At 30.9% G+C, this 12,130-nt stretch overlaps 1 protein-coding gene across 1 annotated transcript; it reads left to right on the forward strand.

Moving 5' to 3' along the window:
• The first annotated feature begins 4,985 nt into the window (after positions 1-4,985).
• LOC120130412 (calcium-dependent protein kinase 24-like) lies at positions 4,986-7,989 on the forward strand. Its single transcript, XM_039147651.1, has 8 exons — positions 4,986-5,516; positions 5,608-5,731; positions 5,926-6,069; positions 6,533-6,685; positions 6,814-6,929; positions 7,193-7,360; positions 7,446-7,673; positions 7,773-7,989. Exons 1-8 carry the CDS (start codon positions 4,986-4,988, stop codon positions 7,911-7,913), a joined length of 1,605 nt encoding a protein of 534 aa, XP_039003582.1. The 3' UTR covers positions 7,914-7,989.
• Positions 7,990-12,130: the final 4,141 nt, after the last annotated feature.

A 12,130-nucleotide genomic window follows, 5' to 3' on the forward strand; every position in this document is an offset into this window, starting at 1 on the left:
TTTTTCCTAACACTATATATGAAATATCTATAATCACACTTATTTTAAAATAGATTTCTTTTGATTGTTGTCTACCACCACACGACCACCTGCTGACAATAACTTTTATTATATTATCATTATTACATATATATACGCATATTCATATGTCGATTCAAACTAATATAATTTATTGTCTATAAACCATTTAATGTAATTTACAATATTTTTATAAAATTTTACTGTAAAATATATTAAAATATTATAATAAACTTGTATTGTTTTTTTTATACTTACTTTTATTTTCCTGTACTAATCCTTTCACTGTACTATTCTTTTTTTGTATCGTTCCTTTCATCTTATTGTTCCTTTTTATGTGATGATATTGTATAATTTCTTTTATTATACTAATTCTCTTACTATATTGTATCTTTTAATATTCTATATCTTTTACCTTTTTTTATGACTCAATATATAATCATGAGAATACATGACACGTGAGTCTATGCTTAAGTATTCTATGCTATGTGCAATATAAACTGCCTGTAACTGTGTGGCACATTTGTGCCCTATGTGCAACTGAGCTGCTTGTAATTTGTGATTGTATGACACATTTAGTGCCCTATAATTACACCGCATGTGCACTGTATAGGGATGGCAAACGGGCGGGTCGGGTGCGGATACCCTCTCTCCCATCCCCATACCCACCTAATATTTTTCAATCCACCACCCGCCCATCACCCATGATGGGTACAAATTTTCAAATCCACACCCGCCCACGCGGGTACATTCTCAAATCCATCCCCACACCCACTACCCACTAGCGACGTACCCGTCTAGACCAGCATGAAAGCAAACTTAAGTTATATATAAGCAACAAACATAAAAAAAACATTTCCATTAAGAAACATATCCATTAAGAAACATAATAAAATAATCCAAGGATTATCTGAGTTAAATTTTAATATAGATCTTAAAGTACATAAAACACCATAATAAAAGACATAATTAAAGTTTATAAACATAAATGACAAACACATAATGTTTTTGTTTGGCACAACATTCTAAAATTTCAAGCAATACTTGTGACATCTGATACTCCAGTATTACAATCATCATTCTCTATTTTCTCCAATTGAGAGCGCTCCAATTTAAATTCACTACTACCTATATATATAATAGAAAGTGGGCGGACGGATGCGGGGCGGATACGGGGTGGGTAATGTCTCAAACCCATTACCCGCCCAATACCCGTGACGGGTATCACTTTCTAAATCCACACCCGCCCACTACCCGCTAAAATTATACTCATCCCCGCCCCAATTGGAGCGGGTGCGGTGCAGAATCTACAAAACTGTACCCGTTTGCCATCCCTAGCACTGTACTGTACTATATGCAACATAGATTTATGTGTTCTATAGTTGTATGACACATTTAGTGTCCTATGATTGCGTCGTAAGTGTACTATGAATGTACAGGTACGATAGAACATTTCAACATTATACCTATGATCCTGAATACATAAATGTATTCGGTAACTATGTTGTACACAAATGTACCTCCATATGTTCAATCAATAATATTCCACCTATCATACCACTGTCTCTTAAATCTTATACACTGAGCTTTTATTTGAAATCTTATATCCTGCTTCCTATAAAAATATTTATAGAAAGATTATCAAATTCTTTTACTATTTTAATCATGTGTTTACACTTTAATTAATATAATAAATTCATAATCGTATAAATATTCTTAAAATACCATTAATGTATATTAAATACTAATTTCTTTTATCAAATCGAAAACTAATTTTAACTTTATCGAATTAACCTTCTTAGTCCTTTGATTTATTTCTCACAACAATTCACCTAACTTTTCAACATTTCACATTTAGCCACCAATAAAATTATATTTCAATTATAATTTCAATATTTCATAGTATCCAAATCAGTTCCTCAATATTCAATTTGAATTCATATAAATTATTTTCATATTATTTTCAATCTAATCCATTAACTTATATATAATTATCATTTTACCACCAACTTTTCTAAAACTTACGGACTGTACCTTTATCTTATACAACTTTCCATATTGATATAAATTCAATCTATCTTCTTAATTATAATTTTCAACATACAGATTTTCTAACCTTTACATATTAATTCTTCAATTTCTCAAGTAATATAAAAAGGTCATTTACAACTTAACCATAATTCAATTTACCTTTCAAATCCCTCTTATAAACATTTATTATTACTATTCACTTAAACCTTTATATCATCTTACACTAAATTTCTGTTTAATCCCATAACTTGTCCACCTTTTCAATTTAACCAGACTCAAATAATACTTTAATATCATAGTCACCATTCTGTTATTTACTGCTCAAGTACTTTAATTATTCATATTTATTTTATAACCTTTAATCTTACCATTTAAGCATTTTATATTTTTGTCCCCAGACTTTAACAAACTTACAAACTAGTTCAAAATCAACATTTCAATATTAAATCAATATTTTAATATTCGATTCCAATATATTATTTAAAATCCTTTTTTAATAACTATACAATTGTCATTTAAGTCTTCATTCTCTTTCCATTTTGCGATTTAACTCTTATACTATTACAACTTTCCAAATTCAATTCTAAACCCATTATACCATAATTTTAATCATAAGATAAATTCTTTTTAAAATTTCATCTCAACTTTTTATTTTATTCAATATAATCCTTTTTGCTATCTAATCCTAAATTTCAACATCATAAAATAAATTCGAACATTCCAATAACATGTTTCATTTCTACTTATTAACTTATATCAATCTCCATTTCATACCCATAACTTATACAAATTTATAATTTAGTCGTCGATCTTAACAATCTTACATATTTAACTTCAATTCAAGCTTTAATTAACATAACCAAAGTTTCCAGTATTTAATTAAACATATCACCTCAAAAATTACAAAATTTTCACTGAACTCCTTATCTTTTTCGTGTTTATGATTTAATCCCCAAACTTTACTAATTTTCCAAAGTAATCTAATTTCATATTTTAAAATTAATTCAATATTCTAAAAATCTAATTTCCAGAATAGAACTTTAAATATTAAATAATTACACTTTAATCCTCATATTTTATAAAGTATGCGAGTTAGTCCTATTATTTTCATAATTTTAATATTTAATCCCAATAAACATCCTAATGTCAAATTCATCATTCCAACATTCAATTTCAACATAACACATCAACTATTAAACAATTTCACATGAATCCCCATATTTTTCAATTTATGCAATTAAGTCCCTATACTTTCAAAAGTTTCCAAATTGGTCCTAATCATATTTTAATCATGTAGAATCATTCACACATCATTTCTAGACCTTGTATAATTTTTCCACAATTTTTCTTTGTCTTCTTCCCTTAGGCCTAATTGATTAAAGTGTATTAAGTTTGATTTTCAACTTGATTCAAGCATGATTTCATCTTCCTAACAACATTTCCATGTAATTTCAATAATATCCATAACAAAAACTAATCAAAATTTTCATTTTTTCATGAATCTTAACCATGACCGAATAGTTTATATAATTTTTTAAGTGATTTTGATCATTATATAAACTTGAAAACAACTTTATAACATTAATAACGCAAACATATATCCATAAATAATCAAAATCCAACTTATTCATCATCCACTCTAGCAAAAAAAAAAGAAATTGATTCAAGCATGTAAATCATGTAATATTCATATAAAATGGTATAGAATTTTATATATATCATTTTTCTATTTCACAATTTATTTCAAAAATCAAAGTATAAAGGACTAGAATGAAGAAAAAAAAAGGAAGAAAACATATCTTCCTTTTTTTTATCTATGATGCACGAAATTTATAGGGAGAAGGAGTTTTCTTGATTTTTCTACAAAAATATTTATGTACACTTGTTAAATTCTAATTAAAATAAATTTAAAATTCATTTTAGTCCAAAAGTCATTTATACCCTTAATGAATCTTGATATTTAGCACTTTTTCCATGTTTTCATCGCCATTCTTACATAATAATATAAATATCAACATTTATTTGATTAATTTTTATCTTAGCCCTTGCACTTTTCCAAAATTTCAATTTAGTCACTTATTTTCTACTATTCAGCTTTAACATAGAAAATCCACTTAATCCCACTATTCCATGTTAAATTATATTGATTAAAATTTTAAATATAATGTTTCAAACCCCATAATACCATTCTTCAATTTTTTGTAAACTTTTGATTCGATCCGATTATCCAAATACTTTATCGAACTTTATCGCTTACTAGCTCCTTACACAAATTTCATATCGAAATGTCAATTGCATTAGGAATCTATTCTTAAAGATGAGCTATTTATTTATAGAATAAAATCTCTTTTCGGGAAAATTACCACTTTAGTCCTTGAATTTTTCTAAGTTTCTATTCTGGCCACTAATCTTTCAAAAATTACGTTTTAATCACTAATCAAAATTTTGGAGTATTACAATTACTACGTATAATTACCCTATATTAATATGAAAAACAATATAAACAAACTTCGAAATATATAAAACAACATTACGCAACCAAAACAGCACGGCAGTTAGGACGTAAATGATATAGCTAGCTGTAATTAAAACCATAATAACGGCATATTAACGTTAAAAGACAACTATAGTTTAAACTGTCCTAAGAAAATGGCGGGACAAATCTAACATAAACCAATAACTTTCTTCTCAAATTCTTTCAACTTCTCTAATAATAATAAAATAGCCCCAAGTTTAGTATTACTTTTTTATCTTTTGCAATTTGCTAGGGTTTACATTTTTCCTTCTCAAAAACTAAAAACTAAAAAATAAATTAAAAAAATTTCTTTTTCATGCGATATTGTTTATTCAACACATGGAATCAAATCAAATTTAATTAACTCGATTTTCTTCGTTCTCGTGGTCCTTGTTGCCGTCGCTGCTACCGTCATCGTTCGATGGGAAGTTGCATATCCGCACCCAAAAAATTAGTACGTATAAAATTAAAGAAAGATCATTGTAGGGACAAACCTAAACCGAAATCCAAATCGAAACATGCACGTTTCGGCCCCGACCGTATACGGAGATCGTTAAACTTACGTAATAGGATTTTGAAGGATTCGTCGGGGAGCAACATCTCAGGAAGGTACAAGATCGGAGAAGAGTTAGGGAGAGGTGAGTTCGGGCTCACGAGCAAGTGTTTTGATTTAAAAACTGGGGAGCCTTACGCATGCAAGAAAATATCGAAGGTGAGACTAAGGACGGAGGTCGACATCGAAGATGTAAGGAGAGAAGTTGAGATCATGAGACATTTGCCTAAGCATCCGAACATTGTGGCCTTTAGGGAAGCCTTTGAAGATAAAGAATATGTGTATCTTGTAATGGAGCTTTGCCATGGCGGTGAACTCTTTGATAGAATCGTCGCTAAAGGTCATTACACGGAACGAGCCGCCGCTAGAATTGTGAAAACCATTTTGGAGATCATAAAGGCAAATCAAACACCCATTTCTTCAATTTATTAAATATTTTCATATTGAATTCCATAGAAATATGCAAATAATTTATTAATACTTGTTGCAGGTATGCCATGAACATGGAGTGGTACATAGGGATTTAAAACCAGAGAATTTCTTGTTGGCAGATGACAGTGAAACTGCCTCTATAAAAGCAATTGATTTTGGCCTTTCCATATTTTATAAACCTGGTAAGCTTATATGAACCCTATCTCAAACTTAATTCGATTAATTTTTTTTTGACATATTTAAATTTAAATTTTATTATTGATTTATTCTTATACAGATATAATAGATATGTTAACCTGGATTATCTAATAAAATAAAATCGAAATGAAACTAAATCGAATCGAGTAAACTGAAATTGATGAGTATTAAATGGCAGGTCAGCAGTTCAATGACATTGTTGGAAGTCCTTATTACATGGCTCCAGACGTTTTAAAAAGAAACTATGGCAAAGAAGTTGATATTTGGAGTGCTGGTGTTATCCTCTATATCTTGCTTTGTGGGGTTCCTCCCTTTTGGGCTGGTAATTTATATGTGTATATATATTATACTCACATTTAAATTTTTAATTTTGTCGAGTTTTGTTTACTTTTATTATTTTGATACTTTCATTTTTCTTGAAATAATTATATACCCGAAGTTATAATCTAAGCTATTTAAGCATAAGAATAGAGAAATGAGCTTCCATGTAGGAAAATTTGAAAAATAACAATCGAACACCATAACCATTTGGTATGTACACCCGAACCGAATCATTAAAATTTCCAAACATTTCTTATCCATGTTCATTTTGATACCTTTTATTTTCTTGAAATATTTATATCTAAAATTAATATCTAATATCGATTTATTCATAGATACAGGAAAATGATTTTCTAAATATGCATAAAGACTCGAGAGAGAGAAATCAATATACCCATATGATCAAAATGCGTATATATGAAAGTCACACCCGGGTTCGATTAACATATAAAATGGAATTGCAGACAATGAAGAAGGCATTGCACAAGCAATAATAAGAGGAAAGATAGATTTTGAAAGGGATCCATGGCCTAAGGTTTCTGAGGAAGCAAAGGATCTCGTTAAGAGAATGCTGGAACCCAATCCTAGAACTCGGATAACTGTTCAACAGGTTTACGGTACGTTAGTTTCATTTGTTATTACATCCTACATCGTTTGTAATTTTTATGTTAATGTCTAGTTTAGATGGTTAGTATTTGAGAGAAGTTTATATGATGTTGGTTTTGCGTGCTACTTAATGATGAAGAACATCCATGGATACAAAACTTGGAACATGCTCGGAATGTGAATCTTGGAGAACCCGTGAGAGCAAGGATTAAGCAATTCTCATTGATGAACAAGTTCAAGAAGGAAGTTCTTAGGGTATGAATCCCATTCAACACCTTTCCTCTTTACTTTTCTATGTTTAATATATCTGCTTTAAAAACAAAATAATATGAGGGTCTTTCACTTCTGAAATTAGTGTTGAAAAATAATCAGACTAAATCGATTGGTTGTGCCGGTTCAACTGAAATCAATAGATCATCTTGTCCTTCACACTGACATGGCTCCGCCATTGATCTTACATCAAGAAGCTTCATTTATGGACCCGACAAATGTTGACACACACGTATATATTATTGCAGGTGGTAGCAGACAACTTGCCGGATGAACAAGTGGATTCAATCACAGAGATGTTTAACATGATGGACACTGATGAAAGCGGCAACTTGACGTTCGAGGAACTTAGAGATGGGCTTAAGAAAATCGGACATTCTCTCGATGATCCTGACGTTCAGATGTTAATGGAAGCAGTATGTTTATTTCTTCTTCTTCTTTTTCAAAAAACAATTAGAATATTATCTGAATATTGTGGAAACAAATTGAAAATATACGCAGGCGGACATGGATGGAAACGGGATTCTGAGCCGGGATGAGTTTGTAATAATGGTGGTTCACCTAAAACGGATGGGCGGCAACAACGAGCTATTGTCCCAAGCCTTTAATGTGTTCGACAAGAACCAAAGTGGCTACATCGAACTGGAAGAGCTGCAAGAAGCTTTATGCCACGACAACGTTCATCACCAGCTTATCAAAGACATCATGGCCGATGTCGATAAAGATAAGGTACATTCCCATGATCCCATCTTCCCCTTTTAGATTGCACTCCTTTTTCATGCCTTTTTTATTTATAAATATTGGATCTGCCGTAATTTGAATGTGTAGGATGGACGAATCAGTTACGAAGAGTTCAAGGCAATGATGCTAACAGGGATGGATTGGAAGATGGCTTCTCGACAATATTCCAGAGCTTTGCTAAATGCTGTCAGCATGAAAATATTAAGACAATCTGTTCAATTAAAATGATATATATTGTATCCATGTAATATGGAAACTCAAAGTCTGGGGTTTCACTTCAAATATTTTATTTTATTTTTTTAAATTTTCCCACAACATGAGAGCGGATTATTGTACATTTATGGGGAAATATGTGAGAAATGCATTTGAGTTTCTATTTTTTTCTTTAATATATAAAATCTGTGTTAGAAAGGGGAATATTGTATATTTACAATAGGGAAATGGTGAGAAATTTCGGAGTAATTCATACTATAAATTTGTTTTTCTAACCTAAAATGTTTACATCACTTTGGGTACGTAGGTGTTGGTGTTAACTTACATGTTATTATAGAATGAATTCTTAACTTGCTATAATTATTTATCTGTAGCTATTTTATCCACAATTATATAATTATTAAGTTTTTAACCTAATATAATGTTGTTCTTCATAAAAATCTCGAGTTAAAGTAAATTTTGAATAGATATTTTTACGTAATCACTAATTTATTGTTGATAAAATGTTAATTCGATTTAAAATATAATTTTTTATTGCTCAATCTATGATCATTATTAAATATAAGTTTTAATTTTTTATTCACGGTGTTAATATGATAAAAATTTAATTATTTTTAAACATGAATTTTTTGGCCATTCTAACAAATTCTACCGGCAACCGGTTCCTCGCATTATTACAATTAAACCTTGAAGAGATTACAAAACAAAGAGATAATATCACTCCCATTGACTTTTATTCATCTATATACATACATCTTTTTAAGAATTTAATGATTTTAAGGAAATATTAAGTTTTAAAGAAAAATTGTTCATGGCTTGTAGCAAATTACAATACAGCTCACGGATTTGTCGCAAATTATAAATTTAAAAGGCAAAAACTTTTTTTTAAATAATAGAAAGCCTCGTTAAAACCCCTTCTTAATACGATCAAGACAAAACTCGATCATGACAGTGAAAGGAAAAAAGAGTGCCTCCAATTATTTCATTAACCCAAAAATATTGTTCGAATACATGATTACGCCTTTTAGGAAATCACTCTCAAAACCTTTGAGAAACATAAGGAACTAGGGATGGCAAACGGGCGGGTCGGGTGCGGATATCCCCTCCCCCATCCTCATACCCACCTAATATTTTTCAATTCACCACCCGCCCACCACCCATGATGGGTACAAATTTTCAAATCCACACCCGCCCACGCGGGTACATTTTCAAATCCATCCCCACACCCACTACCTACTAGCGACTTACCCATCTAGACCCGACTGACAGCAAACTAATGGGATGTTGGAGTTAGTTCCCAGACAGTTCGTAATGGGGTAGCAGTGCATGCTTCAATTTGTCAGAGGAGTAGCTCTACGAATGTTATGGAGACAGATTGTAGGGAACTTGTAGTCGTAGAGCTGGATTGTTGTGTTGCTTTCGATGTTAATGCTCATAGTGCACCTAATATGGGTTTTGAGGGGCTAAAGAACATGGAAAATGCTACTTTTCATGTTAATGCTTATAGTACGACTAATTTGTGTTTGGATGAGTAGCATGAGCTAAAGAACATGGAAAGTGACGTGGTTAGTGGGATTATGGGTTTAATCAAAGAGCCGAATATTTCCCTAATTAAAGACTAAATATCCTTAATATTTGGATAAATTATATGTTATAAATTATACAATATTAAAATTTATAAATTAGTCTCTAAAATTACACCTAAATTCATAATGATCCAAAATTTAATAGATATTTAGCTGGGTGGGCGGATGTGGGGCAGGTGGATGCGGGGCGGGTGGATGCGGGGCGAGCGGATGCAGGGCAGATGCGGGGCGGGTAATGTCTCAAACCCATTACCCGCCCACGACCCACGACGGGTATCACTTTATAAATCCACACCGCCCACTACCCGCTAAAATTATGCCCATCCCCGCTCCAATTGGAGCGGATGCGATGCGAAATCCACGAAACTGTACCGTTTGCCATCCCTATAAGGAATCGTTAACACCAGGAAACCGACCCCAAACCATCTCACAAATATTTTTACATACCAATTAAGCTGACCAGCCGCCTGGAAAAGCAGATGGAGCAGACAACCTCTCCGAATACCAAACTGCATAGATAATTACTATCCAATCCCAGCTTTGGCGAGAGAATCGGCAACTGTATTGAAGTTTCGAGGAATCCATCCTTTAATCAGGATTCGATTCCTTGCAATATTACAATATAATTCACGGGCTTTTACAAACGACATATTAGTTTAAAGAAATAATTATTTGGTATATTGGTGATGAAATTTCTTTACGAGTAATACCAAGATTATAATAGACACTTCTGTTATAAATAAAAAAATATATAAGATATTATCTTATATTTATCTTAAATTAATTAAAAAAAGAAAAGAAAAGAAAAGTGAACTTACGAAGGGAGATCGGTCGGCGGAAAATGAAGCAGGAGAAATATCAAAGGGTAAAGGACAGCCCCACAGGGGCGACCTGAGAACACATGAAGAAAAGCACAAAGTGGATAAGGTTTTTAAAACCTTTAACCTAAGAACGGCCACATGTGATCTCATGTCGCTCCTGCTGGGCTCCTCCACCGATGGCTTTTTTTTTCATGTTGTGATTTTGAGCAAATTGCAAACCCAGATTTATAATTATGAAACAATCAATGATATTCAAAATCCAGTACTCTTATTAGTACATACTTCTCCCTTTTGTCTTTGCCTGAAAATGTACTACACTAAACAGCAGCCTACTACAACCCCTCTTCTTTCGTACTACACAATTTCTTTTGGCTTGTACTAATCCTTTTGTACATTTAACCATCTTATGATCATGATTTTAACCTTTTATAAGTTAAATTATTATAATTTTAACCAAAAAAAAAACATTAATTAACCATTAAATTATTGTGACAGCCCGCATAAAATTTCACATGTATTTCTACCACCAACCAGTTCGTATAGTAGAATGAGGCACTAGATCCCTTAAGTAAAATCAGGTGTTCAAATCATGGCGTTTGCGAATTGAGCAAACTGGGTTGGACGGATCGCCTTCGCCTCTGCAATATCTGATCTAGATTAATCGGTCAATAGATCGGATACCAATGATTAATGAAAAAAAAACTTCACATGTATTTCTAGAAGCAAAACTATGACCAGACATTGAAAATGCCTGAATTCTCAACCTTCGCAAGAAAATTACTGTATATTTAAACTAAAAAAAATTGTTTAGTTTAATTAATATTTAAACTCATAAAGAATTATATTTAATTAATATTATTTCAAACTAAAAATAATTTTTTAAAATATATATTTTAATCATTTTAAAATAATTGTTGATGTCTTATTGTGATACATTAATAATAAAATACACAAAAATTATTACACGAACTGTCACATTAGTTTCATAAAAAATTTAGTTACCTAATCATAATCATTTGGTTTAAAAATAAAGTGAAAGATTCACTGTCAAAATTAATTAAAAAAAAGAATTAGGCCAAATTGATAAAAGATTAAAATAATTATTATATTTTTTTATATTAAATATTAGAATAACTTATTAAATTATAATTACTAAATATTTTATTATATGTTACATTGTTAGTGGAAAAAAATTCTGCAAGGTTAAACATGTGTCTTGAGCTCTTGATATATATCTAAAAGTCTAAAAATAGTAATAATTAGGATTTTTAAAAATCTAAAAATTAGGATTAAAACATCATTACGATTTTGGCTGGAGCAACTTTTTAACAGATGAAAGTGAATGAATTAAATCTGATAGTTCAAGGACTAAATTCATAATTTGAATAAAGTAAACCAAGTAACGGAATTTTTAATGATTTGAAACAATTCGTCAGACTAGTAGTAAAGTTTGAGTACTAAAAAATATGCCAAATTTTAGTATAGGGATTAAAATTTAAATACCAAACTTAATGATGTGCAAGGATAATGCTCATAATTTGACCAAAAAATGTAGAAAACAGAATGATATTAACATTTATAGTTTACATACAGCTGATCAGATAAAACACCATCTAGTTCATTGATGATGTGGAGAGTTCAGAGTAATACACTATCAGTACATTAAATACTCAACCATACATCAATCTTTTACATGAAAATTTATTTTAAAAACAATTATAAATATATTTTTTTATGTTGTGACATGAGTAAATCTGCGGTCAAAATGAAATGAAACCAAACGGTGCATAGATTACATAAATTTTCCGAGAAAGAAGTGAGAAAA

The sequence above is a fragment of the Hibiscus syriacus genome, unplaced genomic scaffold (genome assembly GCF_006381635.1).
Source record: "Hibiscus syriacus cultivar Baekdansim isolate YM2019G1 unplaced genomic scaffold, ASM638163v2 tig00110547_pilon, whole genome shotgun sequence".
Taxonomy (NCBI): Eukaryota; Viridiplantae; Streptophyta; class Magnoliopsida; order Malvales; family Malvaceae; genus Hibiscus; species Hibiscus syriacus.